Here is a 20000-nt window from a genome sequence, read left to right as displayed (position 1 = left end):
CCCCATTTTGAATAACCCTTAAGTGATATATAGCTTATATCGAAAATTACTAATAACTTATTTATTACAAGAATACTGTGATAATTTGTAAGCCTAATACATTCTACACTTATTTACAATGTATATAACCTCTTTACAAATCATGTTTATATTACTTGATCCAGAGCCACATCATAGGCGGACAGCTCTGGATCGCGGTGGCTCCCCCTTCAACCAACTATGTGGGAATCGTGAGGGTGGACCTCGCATCGCCGACGGCGGCCGAGTCCAGTCAAATTATCAATGGAGAAGGCTTGGTGGGCGGGCTGTTCATGTTCGAGGCGGCGGGCGAGTTGTATTTGGTCGTCGGCGCCAAGGACCCAGCTGGCGATGGTTCACTTCATGCCAGATCTCGGTATCTCTGGAAGTTTCATGTCTAATGAAGTAATTGGTGATACAAGAGTATGATGTAAACTGTCTACAGTTTTCAGACCCCATCAAGCCGTTTTTTTGTTGTTGTTGTTTTTACATTTCCATGGTTATGTTCTGATTTCAAGATTATATCGACTGAATGGCAATTACTTTGATCGCCAAGATGAACTACTCTTCAAAACCAAGGATGTGTATGATGTTTCAGGCTTCAGTGAATGGGGCAATTATTATCTCGTGTTTGCCATGTCATATTCTGTGAGTAACAACAGCGGTAATGTATAACAGTTTATTCTCTCGATTTTTTATCCAACCAACTTGCTAGAATTGATGCGCAATGCTTAAGCAGTTTACTCTACATCTTTACTACCTTTAAAATGAAAAGTCTCTCTTCAGGAAGGTTCACAAGTGTATAAGTTCGACCCTGTGGCACAAACTGTGACCCTCCTGCAACAACTTCCGGACACCAATGTCTACAAAGTTTTGCACTACATTGAAGCACAAGAAAACAAGCATTATATTGTGACACTTAATAACGAAGGATCTCCCAAAATTTACTGGTGGACAAGTTAGTTTGATATTTGAGTATTTTCCCAGAAAATAACTTACATCATTCCTACTGCTCTCTGAAATGGCTGGTGCAGACAGTTTGTAAACAAAATTATATCTACACTAGGTGAACAGCTGCTTCTTTGGCAAGCATTAGACTCCATTCCCTTGATGCATGAAAGCAGCAGTGTGCAGACTTTCTTATTCACTTCCCTCGAAACTATACTAATGGTTTCTAATGGCGTGAGTAACGAAGTATTTGTCAGTTATGTGGAGTTGAGGAAAAGATGCAACTTTTTTCACTATTATTCAACCAAATATATTTTTGTTCAGGGTAGAATTACTATTTACACGGACGATACATCTGGGCATTACCGCTCCGACTTCGTCATAGAAACCACCTGTAGCCTTATTGACAATATGTTCATGGTCCCAATGGAAGAAAAACACGTGTTAATTTACACGTGTAAGGACGATCAAGGCCATAGCAATCTGGAGGCACAGGATGTTGTAATAAAGGAAATCGAATTGGGTAAGGAAAGCCCTATTAAGAATGATAGGTTGTGGAATGCAATGAAATAATCACTGTTTTTTCCCTCATATTTCTTTGTTTTTTTTGTTTTGTTTTTGTATGTGATTACAAAACTTCGTATCACCGCAGTAGGACATTAGATTTTTTATGGCATTACAGAGCCTCCCATGAATGTGCCAGGCGGACTTCTCCTTTGCCTAAAAGACTTGCGGAGTGAGCTTGATGAAAGGCAACGTGGTGTATCATACCTCGAGAATGTTATAGCGACTGATGGCCTGATGACCACAGATATGAAGCAGGTAGAAATAGCGAATAAAAAATACAAATCTATAGCTTCACCAGCCTATATGTACCAAAAATTTGCATCAAGATAACCAGTTTTAGTTATTTTGAAGTTAATGAGTGACAATGAGCTGGGCATAAATGTAAGCCACCCGAGTGATAGCACCACTCTTAGTGACTCAAAAATCCGTTATAAAAATTTTACCTTTTCCAGACTTGGACCGGTCCAGTGACGTTTTCTGGTGGGCTGTCTGTTAGAGGCAAGACTTCTTTTCAGTCAGTTACCATACTGGGAGCTAACGCTGTCGACCCAAATGCAGACACTTTCCACAGTTTCTCGAACAAAACTTCTGAACTTGAGGTTAGTCTCGCATGTAGACACTTAGAAATCCGTAATTTATATCTGCCACTTGGAAAAATGTACCAAATATGTTTTCTTTGAATAGGATCTTGTGGAGACCCTCGCCTCCAACACATCGGACATACTTTACCATTCTGGGAACCAAGACGTCATTGGTCCTGTTGATGCCACGTCGTTTTCCTGCGATAAGTTCGAGTCAAACGGTACCAAGATCGACAGGGTAAGTGGAGAGGAAGTGTGCCTCGTCTCGTAGACTCTTATCAACATTTGTGGAATTTGCCAATATTTACTAGATTTTTTTTTTTTTTTTTTTTTTTTTTTGTCTATTGTTTATCATTTATCATTGATTTATTATAACCGTAAAATCAAAATTTACTATTTACTTAACTTGCCTTACTTATCATAATCGGCATCATAACTACATTATTATGAATATCATGGGCATCACTATTACGAGTTCTGTGTCCTTAATAATTGGAATTGTTTCCTTTAGCCCCACATTTTCTGTCAATACCAAAAACAGGTGTTTTTAGGCATACCAGGAACCAACACTCGGCTCTCTGCCGCAGATCAGTGCACAAGCGGACAGTTAGCTCTCGTTTCTTTCTCGTTTGTTTGTTAATAAGGTTTTGCTAATTAGGTATGATGGAGATCCTCTAGTAACGCCTCTAGAACAAGAATCGGACTATTTTAAGATGGGCAATGTGAAGGAGCCGAAGTTGGCGAGGATTTCGCCAAATTAGTGAATCTGAAGCTTAGGAAGGAGCCGGATGAAAAAAATAGTGAACAGTCTTAATGAAATCAATTTCCTGTCCTAATCTGGTGATCTCATGGTTTCTTGCCAAAATCTTAGCGTTGAGTGATGTTTTTTCGTTAATTAAGCTGGTATCTTGGGGAATGTTATGGGAACATACACTTGTAATAGACGGAAACTGTGTGGTGAAGGGAACCATTGCAAATTTTTACTAACCTGGTGATGGAAATATTGAAATTGTTTCACCTCGACCCCACTTGTCGCTCTATGCTGTAGTGTCCCACCCACTTAATTTTTCTTTAAATGTAGTTGTTTACCTGTATCATGCATCGTAGTTTGTAAAGCTTTTTACATTTGACAAATAGTTTATATATTTAGAAATGTAATGTTTAAGTTTCCTTGTTCCAATTCTGTTTAAGGGCTTTGCAGTAAACTGGGTTGGTCATGTATTTTGGGCAGGGACAGTGTGATTCCGGCTATGCCAAGCGCAAATGCACTGTAATAGGGAACGTAAAGGGGAACGAAATGAAACAATTATAAAAGTTCCAGTACCAGAGTCGAGTCAAATTTTCCATTTATTAATCCTTACAACTACTACTATCTTAGTTAAATGATGTGCCACTCCTGAACATCCACCGGGTATTCATGATGGACGGAATCGACCAGAATGTCAGTTCAGTCCTTTCACTCCGCTCAATCAACACGGGACGCTTTGTCACGCGCGCGGGGTTGCCAGCAGCCTCCATCAACGGCGTCTACTCGGACCGTGAGTTTGTTACTCATATTCATCAGTCTTGTGCTCATATCGGTATTGACAATATATATATTATAGCATTCAAAAGGTTTTTTGATGTGCCATCTGTTGCCATCTGTATGTGTGTTTATGTATATGGATAAACATACAAGGTATTGTATGTGTATGCATACAAGGATATATTTCTGACGATTATGTAATCGAAACCGGTCAAATACATCTTGTATTGTTAAGATGTTCATTCTCATTCATAACTTTTCTACATTTGTAAACATGAATACGGTTCACACACACACACACACACACACACACACACACACACACACACACACACACACACACACACACACGTGTGTGTGTGTGTGTGTATATATATATATATATATATATATATATATATACATATAATGTAAAATATATGAAATGGACAGCTAGTATTTCAAGTTCAGTTCAGTATAATCATCCAGCTACAGGACTTGCGATATGGCATTGTACTATATCTGTAAATGTGTACCGTACCAATAAAACTCTCATAAACCCGTTATAGTTAATACCTTTATTAGTGACTGAAATTGGCTTTTTTCCAATAAATGATATGTATGCATGTTAGCGGGATTCTATTTTTCTAGACATTTTCACTGTAGTTTGTTTTCTGGAAACTAAGAATATCAGTCACGCCTTGCATTTCGTCTACAATATCACATGCATGTTTTAACTTGGATGTAATGTAACTGCATATATATATCTTTACAGGTTAAAACGTTTTTGAATATTTCTTTGACTCCATTACTACAGGGAGCAGACTAGTATGAATTGTCAAAATTTACGAGGCAATGAAATTAAACTGATGCATAGCAGATAATTTAAGACCTATTGCTTTGATTAGAGTAGGATGCGTTCTCATCTCCATCCTCCTTGTAGTACCATCAGTGACTAAAATATATAAATAAGTAGATTTTTTTTTTTTTTCAATAAGTCCTCGCTAATTTTGTATATAAATTGTAAAAGAAAAAACAAACCACAGTGAATACTATGCTTGTGAGTAATGCAAGACGTGAGGACTTTACCTGGATTCACCTATTCATTCCAGAGTTTATGCTGAAGAATGCCGCCTCCCAGGAAGTGACCGGGCACCATGCGTACGGCCACATCCATGCGTCAGCTCTCATTTCCGACAGTGGCGTGTCCATGCTCATTAATGGAATAGATATGGAACACATGGTTGTAAAGGACGCTAACGCCACCTTCACCTCTGTTAAGACCTTCCAGAATTTAACTGTGGCTGAAACGTTGGATGCTGGTTTGGTCAATGGTGTATGTATTCAAAACCTGTTTATTAGCTGGAATATTGCACGCAGTGTTCTTACAGTTGCAGAGCTTCCATTGGATTTGCGCAGGTTGATTTAGCCGACCTGTCGAATCGCACCGTGTACACAACAGTGCAAACAACTCAGATCCTGAAAGGAGACTATACTCTAGGTACCGTCAAGGTCGAGGGCAACGCAGACGTAAAACTTATAAATAATGTTGACTTGAAGCTGCTGAATGAATCTGTTGTTAAGACCTCGGGTGACTTTACTTTATTAGGTAAAATAAGCAAGTAATTATCCTCAAGATAAAACTACATAGTGAAAATGAAAGTAAAATGTATTCTTACTCATTATACATCTTTATGGTTTCTACAGGTAAGCTCGCCTACCGGGGTGGTCTTAGCGTGGAAGGAAATGTTACCAATCACAGAGTGAATGAAATACCATGGAATGACATGATAAAAATGTCCTCCAGTGACGTCATATCTGGCAACTATCACTTTGATGATGCTACTATAGCTACGGCCATGAATAGTGGAAATATAAACGGTCTCAACTTCAGCCAAGATGCAGTTCTTACTACAGGCGACCACATTATAGACGGTATGTCCATAGACCATTGTAGGATTCTCGACCTTTGGAGTCTTTAGGGAATCTGATGATTCTCTGGCACCCTCAAGAGATGACATGAAAACTTGAGAGAGAAATGCCAAACCGCTACTTTTGATACCACAGTAATGAATATTATTTCTTAAAACTTTTTGTTCAATGAAATAGTTATTGAAAAAGGGAAACGGTATCACTTTGAAATTGACAACTGTTTTTTTTTTTATTGAATTTATAGTTAGTACGTTTTGCTGAAAGCAATAAGCATTTCTTAAATCGACTAGCGTAACTAACCAGGTGTATTTGAAATTTGTTTATGGTAGTTTTTTTTTTATATTAAATTGTGTACGTATCATATGGTGATCGTTAATAAGAGTCTTCATAAATCCATAGTTGTCTAAAGATACTAGGGCTTGTACACCAAGGACTTCCATGAATGTAACCAAATATTTTCAATTTAACTGCATAAGAAATATGCTTTATAAATAATAAACAGGAAAATTGGAAAAATGCCGTAAAGCTATATTTCTTTAAGTGTTGGTAAAATTGCAAAATGCTGAAAGTGAATCATTTTCCCATGATTATTTCACACGTTAGTTTTCGTTATAAACAACAAGCAAGGATGCAAGGTCAGAATTGACTATACATTTTTACAATTTTTTTACAATTTTGTCTATACAAGAGGCTCCGAGGATTGTTGCTATAAAGAACAAAACAGAGGTACCACTTTTTTCCATATATACGGAATGCACAAAAATAACCTGTAACTCTTTTGTTTGCATATGCCAGGTCGCATAACATTTAATGACAGCGTGCGAGTGACGAGTGGCGAAGGCGTCCTCATGGCGGAAGGAGCCACAATCAACCTGGTCGACCCCTCCTCCCTTAAAGTGATGGAATACATGGACAGCTTTGTGATTGATGATGCTGTCAACCTGACTGTTCCTCTCCAGGTGAGTTCGCACAGACGCAGCATTTTTATCCTGCATTAAGGAAAGCTGTCAGAGATTGGAACAATTGCTGATGGACATTTTTATTGTTACATTGTAGCAGTACCTATCCATTAACGATTTCCCTGTGAGTATTATTCTCGATTCGTTGCATCAGTTACGTTATGGGGGAAAAGTGGCCAAGTTTGACTGGGAACCCAACTTTTAGAACCGCTTTTATCGGTATGATATCGGAAATAAGTGGAGGCTTCAGGTGCCAAGAATTATTCCTAATGTTATATCTATAACTGTGCCTATACCACCTTATCTTTAACCTGGTGCTCCACACAGTATTAACTATTTGAGCCGTTTTTATACAACTCTTAACACTTGCTCGATCGTAGACCATACTATACAGAGAGCCGTAATAAATAATACAATAGTGTCTCTTTAGCCCATTACAGTTGATATCAGACGCAAGCAACTATGTGATAACTCCGCAGTAAGGCCCCTGATTTGTTGTTTGTAGTCACATCAGGTAGTGAATGATAAACACAGTGTTCTTGATTGGAATATTGCTGCATTTGACGAGTTTTTTCCTGTAACATTTGACTAACTTCTTCCAGCTGTATACCGCTTACTTTGACATTTTTAGTGCATAAACCACTGTCTTGATATACCTACCAATGATGATACTACGGCTATAACACTGCAGTATCTTGTTTAACCTAAGGTTCTTTGGTACTGGCAAGCCTGACTCCAGCCTGGCATTGAGTTCAGGGCTGTGTGCAACTCTGTTGCGTGCTGATTGCTCCTTTCAAGAGCTTTTCCCAAATACTGTGGGCATTGTGGCTAAGTAAAATACACTGTACAGTCAAATATCTCTATTTAGGACACAAGGCGATATGTAACTCGGTCGATATCAAGCTAGTTGATGGGCCAGCTGCAATGTAAACGGCCTACTAGAGACCTTTAGTACATGAGTAGCGTCCTTCCTATTGGCAATGATCAGATTAACGAGGAAGGAACGTTTGTTGTCCTGAAATAGGTACCATTCCTTGTTTTAGTAGATGTGAGACCGAAGAAGGGCAATAGGGTATTACACGCCTAATAACCACTATAACCATGAAAGGGAAGGCCGAGTATATATAGATACCCTTTAGTTTGAACAAGTTTTTTCTTCTACAGAAGTCCAAAGTAGCAATTGTAAACTGATAATATGCAAGCTCTTTTCTTTTTGTAGAAGTTGAGTAATAAGAATAAACTTCCAGGTAACAGGAAATGTGACAGCACGCAGTATAAATAACCTTACAATGGATGACATTGACAGCCGATATTGGAGGAAGAGTACGGATCAAGTGATCACGGTGACACCTTCCTTGAAAAACGCCACTTTCCGGTGAGTAATATCTAAAAATGTCTGTAGATTTTTTTTTTTTTTTTTTTATGTAATCTGTAGATCTATGTAGGGAAATGTACATCATCAACCTTCCATTAATGGATTCTAGTCTTGCTCTCAGCTCAGGCAGCATTACAAATTTGTCTGCGAAAAAAATGAAGATAAAATCGGTGATCATGCCAACCCATCACAGTAGATGAATGTTCATTAAGTATGTCATTTCCATAGATTTTCGTATGATAATTGTGTACATAGAGGTAGCTCCACGATTACTCAGCCACCAAGGAGTCTGTTTCTAGTCCTCTCTCACCTTTTCTTTAATTTTTTTTTTTTTTATTCTTCATTGCTGCTGTTATGATAACATTACAATCAAAATGCCAATAATTAAAACACTATCAGTATTAACAGCTTTAGAAAAGACTTTTCCCAAAAAAATATATCGAGGAAACCCTGTGGGGTCCGTAGGGCCTACTGACCTTTTAATGGCTAAGCACTTGTGGGAGCTCTCAGTGTGCAAACAAAATTAACAATGGGCATTACACTTACCAGTGACCGATGGATTAAGAAATGCAAATTAAAATAAAATTCGTGAATCTTCATTTTATATTTAGGTCTACAAAAGACAGGCGCAATAGCTTCACTCTGAAGATGCAGGAATTTAATGCAAACCACTATTACCTATTAGTCTCTGGAGTACTACATTGAAAGATACAAATTCACACTTTTTTTTTTTTTTTTTTTTTTTGTGTGTGTAAAAAATGTTGTGTGACTACAGATCTTGAATTTCAACGAGGGGAAAACTGTAAGTTGTAAAGTAGATGATAAAATTCAAGAAAATAGTGGTCACGGGCACTAAACAAGATTCTCGCTTTCTCTAATAAAGATTTTTTCTTGGTGCGCCTTGGTGGGCTTCCAATGGTAGAGATATCAGCGTTGTATATAATTATTGGAACAAAGTAGTATTATTGAATTATGGAGTCTCTTTGAAAAAGGTAAACACTGGAACTAAGGGTGCCAGAAATTTGTGTAAATGTGATAAATTCTAATCCGAGACTGTTATTTATAGTGAATAATCGGTGCACTACTTTCTAGAGACACCGTGAATGGAACAAGGCTGAACCAGCAGCAAATGTCGAACTACCTGAATACACACGGTCCGCAGACCATTACTGGATCCTATGTTTTCCAGGTGACAATCTATTCTGGTTAATGATAATGCTTTAGAAGCACGCTCCTTACCTATCATGTGAATTATGCACATTACGATTATTATTGTGCACCTATTTCTCACGTTAAGTTTTACACCATGTACACCAAAACAGGCTCCAGTATCAGTAAAGGGCGATTTGGAAATGGTTGATAACAAAACTATTGATGATGTGGATGTATCGGTTTTGGAAAGGGAGGTTGTTGACTTGACAAGCGATCAGTTTATAGAAGGGGAAGTGGTAAGTAACTTTTTCTATATATACTTCTTGGTTCCATTTGATAAATTGTTGTATATTTCTCGGTTCTATTTAATCAGTTATAGTTTCCATATATAGATTGCACAACTTTTTTCATTTAAATATTTTCAGAGAATTGATGGAAAATTGACAGTTGATGGCGACTTGTCCATCAGTGGGAAACTGAATGGTTGGAATGTAACCTCAGACCTGCTGATGTTAGATTATACTGTGCCTCACATGGGTAAGTTGCATCCTCTGTGCATATATTTCAGACTGCCAAAGTTAATCTTGTATATTCCCTGGTTTCTCCCTTTCTCTCTACCATTTGCATGAAAGACGCACTCATCTTCACGGAGAAAATAGCAGCAGCATCCGTGAGTCTGTCCAACACTAACCTGCTGCTGGAGAGTCTGAATGGGTTAGATTTGGTGGAAGCCGCGACCGACATCGTGCTGGCAAACGAGAGCGCCACCATTTCTGGCCCGCTTGACTTTGTAGGAACAGTCACAGGTACGTACTTCTGACGTGGCTTATGAAATAATGTATAGAGTTAGATCTTTGTGAGAAAGGCGAGATGGGAATAACTTTAAGATGAGCAGATTTATAGTTTTATAGTTCGAGTATCTTGTTGAATTAATGGATAGTAAACAGCAACTTGTTTCATCTGGGAAATAAACAGTTGACATCTATAAGACCTAGTATAGTATAATCTACAAACAAACCAGGAAGTATAATATTTTGAGTAAATGTTTTTAACTATGGTAGTGGGCCAACTCCACGTCACTGGCACGGTCGATGGAGTTGATGTTGACGACCTTGCAACCCGCAGTCTGAAGAAAGAGGCATTGCAGCCACAGTTGGTGGAGGGAAACATCACCGTAAATGGGGCAGTTCACTTGAACTATGCACCAAATCTGCATGAAGTGAACAACAAGAGCTGGTCAGATCACTTAAGCAAGGTAAACAAGATGATTATTCATACATTATTTTTTTATTACTCGTGCACAAGTAAGAATATACAATGCGTGAGTTTGAGGTTGCCTGCTAGTGGCTCTCTAAATGGTATAAATTCTTAATTTATAGGTAATACCACTGAACTATGATGGAACAATCAATGGAACGAAAAGAATAGATCAGCCTGTGTTTGTCTTTGGGGATTTCAACCCTACCACTGTCAACGGAATTAATTTGCCCGAACTTGCATCCAGAATCTTGACCAAAAGTGGTAACCAGAGTATCACCGGCAACTACACATTCAGCTCCAATATTACAGCTAGTATGTAATGGATCTCCGTAACCCTAGAAACATGATCTGCCTCAGTTTGATATTTTATGTTTTGTCAAAAATGTTTGTATTGCAGATCTTCAGAAAAGAGAGAAACAAAATAAACTAAATAAAGTGTATATCACCTCTTTCTTGCAGCAAACATTGATGCCCCGGTTATTGATGGAGTGCATACCAGTGACCTTTTGTTGTTGGATCAGGACGGATTTTTGGAAGAAACGGTTGTTTTTGAAGAGTGTGTCGTCATGAGCAGTGTCATGTCCGGCACTGGCTTACTTGATGGTTGCGATATTCTAGAAGTGTGTAATTATGCATGTTATTTCTAACATTGAAATAAGAATGTTTATACTTACGAATCAGATTTTTTTAAAATTTGGAATCTTGCCAATAAAAAATCATGATGGTTTTGTGACAGCTCGAGCAGTCTGCATCCTGGAATAAAAGTGTTGGGGAAGTTGACATATTTTCGCCCGTCAATCTGTATGAACTTGTAATAAGGGAGAATGCTACATCGGATAGTGTCCTGGCAGGAGCTTCTGAGATGAATGTCGAGCTCTTCCTTGAGACTTTGGTCCGGAAGTCCTCTGAGCAAGAAATAACAGGTAAGTAGATAGCTTTACAGAGCGTGAGAGATTAGGTTTTGTTAGAACAGACTATTTATGATGCTAAAATCCCGAGTATGAACCCAGGAATCAGGTATTGATTTTCAGTGGCAGTTCTGTCCATATATCCTTCAAAACTTCAAGTCTTTGTTTGTGATATTGTAGCCTCCGATACAAAATAATAAATGTAAACAAATAGCATAATTGCAAGTACCAGCTGTTCACAGAAAATGCACTTTTTGCTTATGGTTTGATTGTAAGAATTAAAATTGTCATAAATACATATTTCACTTGTTTGCAGGAAATACAACTTTTTCTGGTGATGTGCAAATAAATGATCTTTGGGCAGAAACTATAGATGGAGTTTATTTGGACGAACTTTATGAAATAGCTGTACAGGATAATCAGAATACGGTTAGTACCTCAGTATAAAAGCAGTTTAATACACATTCTCACTTTAAAAAAAGTCTAGATTTCCTTTCTATATTCCAGGTCATTAGCTGCGATCTCGATTTTACCAATAAAGTTTTGGTGGGGAATCTGACAATTAGCAGTTCTATCTCTCGTCTTGATTCTGATGGAGTGCTGGTCAATTCCCTGAATATATCTGCTCTTGGCAGTCGAGCAGTGTTAACGACGAGTGATTCCTTTTTCATCGACGGCCCTAAGATCTTCGTTGATGGGTTTGCTGCTGGAAACCTAGACATTTCTGGTAGGAATAGTAGATGCTCTGGTTATGGGATCAGTTAATGTATTTTATAGCACACGGTGGGTAGTTTCTTACCCAAAATGTCCCAAATAGAGCATATGTGTTGATGCTACTAGATATAGCATTAATGTTAAAATTTTATATACTGTTGCAGTAAGTGAAATAACTCGTATCCGTGTGCATCAAGCAAACTTTATAGATTTCGGGGTCTAAGTGAACTAAGAAAATAAAAGTAAAGTTGCTGTTATCAGGCTTAGGAAGGTCTTGTATTTTTCGTGTATTTTTCTACATGATCTAAAATGTTTGAGCAAAGATATCCCACAGAATCACTTGGTGACGTCTTGGCAAGCGATCTAATTGTGCTCTCCAAGGATGGGGAAGTGCCCAGTGGCATTACCTTCACTGCCCCCCTTAGTGTCATTGGAAATCTGAGGGTAGGTTGCCAGCAAAGCTTCTGAAATATCTATCACATCCATTTTTATCAATTTAGTGTAAACTCTGTTGAAAAATGAATATTTTAAAGGTGTTTACGTTGATATAGGTGGGCGGACACTTAGACGGAATTGACCTAAAGCAGTTGCTGGAAGATCGTGTCTCACTGGATGGCAACGAAACGTTGACTTCACATTGCATATTCGAAGAAATTGAAGTGAAAGGTTTGTCCCAGTTCCTTTCAAGTAACATTGGATACATTTTACAATGGAGATCCATATCCATTACGAAATTAAGTCCTACGTTTCCTGTTTTGCACTTCTATTTTAAAGCAGGTATTGAAAAGAGGTTCCTAGTTTTGCTCAATTCCTGAATATTTGACACAGGTGACCTCGAAGTAGAAGAGATCAACACCATTACACTCTCTGATATTGTGGTGAAATCGGGTAAATCTCAACAACAAATCACCGGTGTGAAGGAGTTAAGTGGTGGCCTGCTTGTAAATGGAAACATTGATTTGATGCAGATGAATGGAGTGGACATGATGGAACTAAACAGAACGGTTGTTTGGAAGGACAGACCTGCTACATTTGGACAAAGTTTGGTTAGTCCAGTTGTGTCTCGGTCTCATTTCAAGAAGTACTGCAGATGTTTTAGATTAATGTCCATTTGCCTTTATCATTGTGGATGAGAAAACATTCTTACTAGGTTATCGAGAACTTGGTAGAATCGGAAGCTTCTGTTACTGTACAAGGAACGGTCAACGGCCTGGGGCTTCATGACCTTGATTACGAGGTCTCGAACATCATGTCCTACATCAAGGCCCAAAGTGAAAAGATGACCGACCTGAGCACCAGATTCACAAACGTCCAAAATGACAATGATCATCTAACATGTGGTAAGTTGATCCACGTGTACCTCATTAGCAATTGCCGCATTGTGGGCATGTATGCTAAGCACGATTTTCTTTCAGGTTTGTACGAGAAAATGTCTTACGGAGAGAGCATAGGGAAGCAGCTCGTTGAATTTGCAGGGAAGTTAACTCATGGAAAGTGGGGAGAGAACTATATTGTAGCAGTAAGAGACTGTGGCCTGGTCTGCACATGCAATGCAAGATCTGCGATGTACCAGGTAAGGATAAATGATTTGAGTTTTGCAGGTTAAATATATTTTGTCATTCTTGATAAAAAATAACTTTAATGTCATTATCCTAGACCAGCGGTGTCAAACTCGTGGCCCTTGGGATGGCCCACGGAGTGACAAGAATAATGATTAGCCTGTGGAATTATGATTGCCACGAGGAAAATGTGATATACATTAGGTTATTCTTGTCACCCTCTAAAACGGGTTCCCAACCTTTTTGTTCCTCTGTACCCCTTGGTCATTTTCATTGATTCCCGTGTACCCCAAAAGATTAAGGGAAAAAAGCGATGCAACTATATTTATTATGGAATCTGTATGTGTAGACTGTATATGAATATTAGTGGTGATAACGTCAATAATCTAAACTAAACTAAACTAAACAACAACAATGGTATTCACCATACTATCGCTACTTAAGTAAAAGCTTTGTTCACTAAAATGAGGGGAAAAAAAAAAACAATATGCATGTATTGTGCAGTAGAGTGCAAAAGTAACACTGGGGATTCATGTACCCCAGGTTGGGAACCCCTGATCTAAAGCTTTATAAGTAAACTTAACTTTACGAGCAGTTTCGCAATATGAAATGGTTTTAATAACGTAATCTTAGCGAGCCATGTATGCCCTTTCTTGAACTTCTAAATAGAAGCTGAAATTAAAATTGGCGCAAAGGGTTCTGAGCTTGACACCCCTGCGCTAGGAAATCGATACCCACAGTTTAAGCAATTATTAACACAGGTTACAGATGACGGGAGCCTGCAGCATAATGCTACCATTAGTGATCACTCTGTATTCGTCTTCAAGAGCAGTAATCACAAAGGGACAAGGCTTGAGCATGAGTATGCATTTTGACTTTTCAGTGAATGAGACATCAGATATAAAATATGAAAGGGATTTAACTACAGCAGATTTTTCAGGTTTGTCGGATACAAAATGGAATTCATTGCTTTTTACAGATGTTTTGGCCAAATAGGGTTCAGCACTTTCAAAATAAAGAACAATGATACACAAGTTGTCATGGATGACACATTGGGCTTGGTCGCTGACGTTGCGTCCTTTACATCAGAGGATAATGGAGTAATTCAGACGTATTTCGTCACTGTCGGTCGCATGGCTGATGGTGAGTAGGACTTGGGAAAGTAAAAAATAATAGAAGAATCGCAAGTAATAAGGTCATGGTTTGTCAAGTATGAATGAGACTTGTGGTATGTATTAAACTGTACGCATATCTAAATTTTAATGACATTTATTTCATTATGAACCTAATTCATACGTAGAGAAAAAACAAGTGGCTTGTAGCGTAAGTGTAGGCAAAATATAACAATACGCTTCTTTCATATGTAAAATGTAAACCCTTTTAAACAGTGACAGATTCGACGGAGACAACGCTTGTCACTGCACTACGGCTAGAGGAAAATCAGTTAGTCAAGGTTTGGTCAGCACACACACACAGCAGTGCCTCGAAAGTAGACATGGCAAAGGTATTCGTCCATGAAAGTTTCATTTTTTCTTGTGACTATTTCGACGAAAATTGTATGTTTATATACAAATCCTTTTCTTTTAGGTCCATGATCGATGGTATATGTTGGTAGCGAATACTGCGACAGGGAATCGCACTAGTGATCCTTATACTGCGAAGTCGCTTGTATATGGCTGGTTCCCGTCTGAGGAAAAGGTATGTTTTTTAACACTTGTGTTGTATCACTTTCTGTATTTTACATTGCATGCTAGTAGTTCTTGCTGTATGAAAAGGTATTTTGTTCACTAACTTTTCATGTCAACTGATGGTATTTTTGTAGTTTTTAGTGCAAGGAGAGTACATGGGAGATCATGTGACGTCAGCATTATTCCTGAGTTCGAGTTACCCAGTACAGGAACACTTCTTCGCTTTAGCTCAGTTAAAGGCTGCTGACTTTTCTTCCTTTGAAGATAATGTGAAATATACAACGAAAGTTTTGGTTAGTTTCAAGGTTTCCATTCATCTTGGCATACGTATAACAACTTTTTACTATTATGGATATATATCCGCATCCATTTGTGTGTTGCTTTTTATTATTGAAAAAATGTTTTACACAGGTATTCAGATTCGACGAACATACGTCCAAGTTCAAGCCATACGAATCTCTAGCTTCATACGGGGTCGTTGCGCAGGAAGAGATGCGAATCGGAGATGACCTGTACTTGTTGCTTCTCTCGGAGCAAACACGCACTCTGGACGTTTATGAATACATATTCTCTGAAGTTAGTACCGTTCCCAGTGCCCATTGCCCAATGCCCAGTTCATGATTTCAAATGAATCGGCAATAGTCCTCTTTAAGAGGATGCTAATGTTTTGTTTTTGTTTTCTTTTCAGGGTTTCCGACTTTACCAACAGATTTCGGTGTGCAATAGTCCTGTTGACCTGCAGAAATTGGAAGCCAAAAACAGACCTCTGGTTTGGGTCTCTTGTAAGAATCCAGACACAATTTTGACTTTCAGATTCAATGTTAAAGGATTTTTCTATGAATGATAAATTGTTGACATTTATGTTAAGTTTTAAACATTTTATTTTGATAAATATTAAATCTATAAATGTATTTTTTTTCAACCTGAATGGGTAGATGGAAGAAGACGCTTTGTATCTCCAGCTATGCATCTGTATGTATATACTCATAACGGTCTTTGATCCTAGGAGTTAGGCTACAGTAAGTTCAGTAGGCATAGATTATGTAAATGATAAAGTGCATACCCATTAAATAAGTTTATTTTGGCTTAAAACTGCTATCACTTCAAAGCACATGGATCTAACTAATATCGAATGTCAGCAAGTCACGTGTAGCTAAATTGGAGAAAAGCTAACTGAAGTCTAAATGCAAACGCTCAACACAACAGGCAGGTCAAAAGCTATAATCCGTATTAGTTGGGCATCTACTTCCTGGGTATTGCAATGTTGACAAGAGTAGCATCATTAGTACTCCAAATCAAAACCAACAGTCCAAAGGCACAAACCTTTTATGAATCTAGTTTCTCCCCTATATATGAACTATAGTCACATCAGTCCCTATCATGTTTGTCTGTTTTAGATAAGGTTAAAGATGTGTTGGATTATAAGATTCATAATCTACCATGCTGCCTGGTTCGAAGTTGGTTGAAATGTGTGATAGAATTCAAGATACAGCAGTGATAGTATTTTTCTTTCATGCTTGAAAGATCTTGTTGCTGTATAATCCCCAGTAAGTTTTTATGTATTTGTGTATATTTTTTTTTTTCTTTCTTTCTGAAGCTATGAGGCTGGATCTCTGTTTGTGCTTATACCATGTTTACAGCACATGTGACAGTTTGGTCTTGAAATGTCTGAAAATGCATCAGAAATGCTAAATAATCACCCTCCCCCCTTTTGGAGCATTCTGAATACGAAAGGGCCTTGTCATGTAAAGTTGACAGTTGTCCAAAACTTCATGTGCTGCAGCTGTGATAATGTATTCTTTCTGACAATGTGCAAAGTAGGGGATCCTCCCTACCTTGGTCCTCAGCCCTCGCCCCAACTGATTTGCGTGTTTTTTTTTTTTTTTATTCTCCTTTCCTTTCTCTTTTTTCATACCCTTGTTCTGTCCTCTTATCCTAATCGTTAAATTCAGTTTTGCACTTTCGCCACAAAACTTTATCATAATGCTCCCTACTCCCTTAATCCAATCGGCACGTATGGCAAGAACACATGCCATGCCCACTGTCATTATAAGTTTATTGTATTTACACACAGATGGCTCTACAATTGCTTAGTTACCAAGGAGTCGGTTGTTAATTCTACCTATCTCACTTGCTTACCTATTATCTTGACTTTTGGAAAGGTTCTTTTGTATTATTTCACGGTCTTAAATGTTACCAAGATTTTGATAACCATTTAATAATCATAAGCTCAATAACAATACTAACTATTGATATCAATTGTATTGAAAGGAAAAACATTTTCCCGCCAATTCAAGGAATGTGGAAATCAAGATCGGTCACTAAGACCTTGCTGGTTGAGCACATGTGGAGCCATCTGTATATAATAACATTCACAAAAAAAACTGCAAGGGGCAGAACATAAAAGTTGTTGGAAGAGAAAGGAGTTAACCCAACCGCCCCGGATTTATCTTAAGCTATGCTCCCCCTCTCTACCCTTTTCACTACAGTACTACCCTCTAGTAATGTTCAAATTGTAACTTTACCTAATCATTAACTCATTCCTAACCCCTTTCCCTACTGTTACCATAGCGCCATATGATCTTTGATGTCATAAAGTACTTCCTTACCTGGGGACTTTACCCTCAAGCCTCACTATATTTTGAATACGTCGCTAATTGCAGAAACTTTTCAGTAAATAAATGACCCATGTATATTGTGAAATATAGGTTTGAGTACTCCTACAGCGACATAGCTTTGTTGGGCGATGTTGCATTACTTGCATATCACGGCATCAGAAAGGCAAAGATTTGCATTCTATCCTGGTGTCTCCCATCCATGCGCATTGGGTGTCGAACTTATAGAGGAAACATCAATGAAAACCACAAACGAGAACGTTTTTTGAGGCAAGAAATTAAAATGTAATGGAAATCACATTTTCCAGTCTTTTTACGGTTGATAATTTAGGTAAAGGATGCATCTTCGTCACAGCAAAATTAATTAGAAAATACTTTTTGTCCAAGGAATAATAACTAGCAGTAATTAAGGTTTAAAAACCTGAAATTCTCCAAAAACACATTTTTAAAATTACATAAAAAATCCGTATTGATAAATCTGTCTGTGTCTGTCTGTCTGTCTGTCTCTGTCTGTCTCTGTCTGTGTCTGCCTATCCGTCTCTGTCTGTGTCTGTCTGTCTCTGTCTGTCACTGTCTCTGTCTGTCTGTGTCTGTCTGTGTCTGTCTGTCTATGTGTGTCTGTCTGTGATGTGTCTGTCTCTGTCTGTCTCTGTCTGTCTGTCTGTGTCTGTCTCTGTCTGTGTCTGTGTCTGTCTCTGTCTGTCTGTCTCTGTCTGTGTGTCTCTTTCTGTCTGTGTGTCTCTGTCTGTCTGTCTGTGTCTGTCTCTGTCTGTCTCTGTCTGTCTGTGTCTGTCTCTGTCTGTCTGTGTCTGTCTCTGTCTGTCTGTGTCTGTCTCTCTCTGTCTGTCTGTCTCTGTCTCTGTCTGTGTCTGTCTGTCTCTGTCTGTGTCTGTCTCTGTCTGTCTGTCTCTCTCTGTGTCTGTCTGTCTCTGTGTCTGTGTCTGTCTGTCTCGCTCGCTCTCCGTCTCTCTCGCTCGCTCTCTCTCTCTCTCTCTCTGTCTGTCTGTCTGTCTGTCTGTCTCTGTCACTGTCTCTGTCTGTGTCTGTCTGTCTGTCTGTCTGTGTCTGTCTGTCTGTCTGTCTGTCTCTGTCTGTGTCTGTCTGTGTGTCTGTCTGTCTCTCTGTCTGTCTGTGTCTGTCTCTGTCTGTCTGTCTGTGTCTGTCTCTGTCTGTCTGTGTCTGTCTGTGTCTGTCTCTGTCTGTGTCTGTCTCTCTCTGTGTCTGTCTGTCTCTCTCTCTGTCTGTCTGTCTCTCTCTCTGTCTGTCTGTCTCTCTCTCTGTCTGTCTCTCTCTCTCTGTGTCTGTCTCTCTGTGTCTGTCTCTGTGTGTGTGTCTGTGTCTGTCTGTCTCGCTCGCTCTCCGTCTCTCTCGCTCGCTCTCCGTCTCTCTCGCTCGCTCGCTCTCTCTCTCTCTGTCTGTCTGTCTGTCTCTCGCTCTCTCTCTCTCTCCGTCTGTCTGTCTGTCTCTGTCTGTCACTGTCTCTGTCTGTCTCTGTCTCTGTTTGTCTGTGTCTGTCTGTCTGTCTGTCTGTCTGTGTCTCTGTCTGTGTCTGTGTCTGTCTGACTGTGTCTGTGTCTGTCTGTCTGTGTCTGTCTGTCTGTGTCTGTCTGTCTGTGTCTGTCTCTGTCTGTCTGTCTGTGTCTGTCTGTCTGTGTCTGTCTCTGTCTGTCTGTCTGTGTCTGTCTCTGTCTGTCTGTCTGTGTCTGTCTCTCTGTGTCTGTCTGTGTGTGTGTGTCTGTGTCTGTCTGTCTCGCTCGCTCTCCGTCTCTCTCGCTCGCTCGCTCTCTCTCTCTCTGTCTGTCTGTCTGTCTCTCGCTCTCTCTCTCTCTGTCTGTCTGTCTATCTGTCTGTCTGTCTCTGTCTGTCACTGTCTCTGTCTGTCTCTCTGTCTCTGTTTGTCTGTCTGTCTGTCTGTCTGTCTCTGTCTGTCTGTTTCTGTCTGTCTGTCTGTCTCTGTCTGTCTGTCTGTCTCTGCCTCTGTCTGTCTCTGTCTGTGTCTGTCTGTCTCTGTCTGTCTCTCTCTCTCTGTGTCTGTCTGTCTCTCTCTGTGTCTGTCTGTCTCTCTGTGTCTGTCTCTCTGTGTCTGTGTCTGTGTCTGTCTCTCTCGCTCGCTCGCTCGCTCTCTCTCTGTCTGTCTGTCTGTCTCTCGCTCTCTCTCTCTCTCTCTGTCTGTCTGTCTCTCGCTCTCTCTCTCTCTCTCTGTCTGTCTGTCTGTCTGTC

The 20000-nt window shown here is 39.2% G+C and overlaps 1 protein-coding gene across 1 annotated transcript in view; it reads left to right on the top strand.

Moving 5' to 3' along the window:
- LOC125030335 overlaps window positions 1-16068 on the top strand; it is a 27032-nt gene extending 10964 nt beyond the window's left edge. The window contains exons 6-41 of the mRNA XM_047620312.1: window positions 165-394; window positions 537-666; window positions 805-976; window positions 1085-1200; window positions 1291-1489; window positions 1649-1788; window positions 1986-2132; window positions 2218-2352; window positions 3493-3652; window positions 4731-4954; window positions 5038-5227; window positions 5326-5553; window positions 6346-6509; window positions 7757-7884; window positions 8977-9073; window positions 9207-9332; window positions 9462-9573; window positions 9669-9842; window positions 10098-10291; window positions 10416-10608; window positions 10756-10916; window positions 11033-11219; window positions 11521-11633; window positions 11712-11931; window positions 12253-12362; window positions 12470-12584; window positions 12747-12964; window positions 13069-13258; window positions 13334-13491; window positions 14239-14339; window positions 14457-14620; window positions 14866-14981; window positions 15065-15175; window positions 15300-15458; window positions 15577-15741; window positions 15854-16068. Coding sequence (XP_047476268.1) covers window positions 165-394; window positions 537-666; window positions 805-976; window positions 1085-1200; window positions 1291-1489; window positions 1649-1788; window positions 1986-2132; window positions 2218-2352; window positions 3493-3652; window positions 4731-4954; window positions 5038-5227; window positions 5326-5553; window positions 6346-6509; window positions 7757-7884; window positions 8977-9073; window positions 9207-9332; window positions 9462-9573; window positions 9669-9842; window positions 10098-10291; window positions 10416-10608; window positions 10756-10916; window positions 11033-11219; window positions 11521-11633; window positions 11712-11931; window positions 12253-12362; window positions 12470-12584; window positions 12747-12964; window positions 13069-13258; window positions 13334-13491; window positions 14239-14339; window positions 14457-14620; window positions 14866-14981; window positions 15065-15175; window positions 15300-15458; window positions 15577-15741; window positions 15854-16009 — 5703 coding nt within the window. The 3' untranslated portion in view covers window positions 16010-16068. The remainder of the gene's footprint in view (window positions 1-164; window positions 395-536; window positions 667-804; window positions 977-1084; window positions 1201-1290; window positions 1490-1648; window positions 1789-1985; window positions 2133-2217; window positions 2353-3492; window positions 3653-4730; window positions 4955-5037; window positions 5228-5325; window positions 5554-6345; window positions 6510-7756; window positions 7885-8976; window positions 9074-9206; window positions 9333-9461; window positions 9574-9668; window positions 9843-10097; window positions 10292-10415; window positions 10609-10755; window positions 10917-11032; window positions 11220-11520; window positions 11634-11711; window positions 11932-12252; window positions 12363-12469; window positions 12585-12746; window positions 12965-13068; window positions 13259-13333; window positions 13492-14238; window positions 14340-14456; window positions 14621-14865; window positions 14982-15064; window positions 15176-15299; window positions 15459-15576; window positions 15742-15853) is intronic.
- Window positions 16069-20000: the final 3932 nt, after the last annotated feature.

Source organism: Penaeus chinensis, chromosome 11 (assembly GCF_019202785.1).
Source record: "Penaeus chinensis breed Huanghai No. 1 chromosome 11, ASM1920278v2, whole genome shotgun sequence".
NCBI classification, from domain to species: Eukaryota; Metazoa; Arthropoda; class Malacostraca; order Decapoda; family Penaeidae; genus Penaeus; species Penaeus chinensis.
Note: the sequence above shows the minus strand (reverse complement) of the source record. Positions and strands in the feature narration are given on the sequence as shown.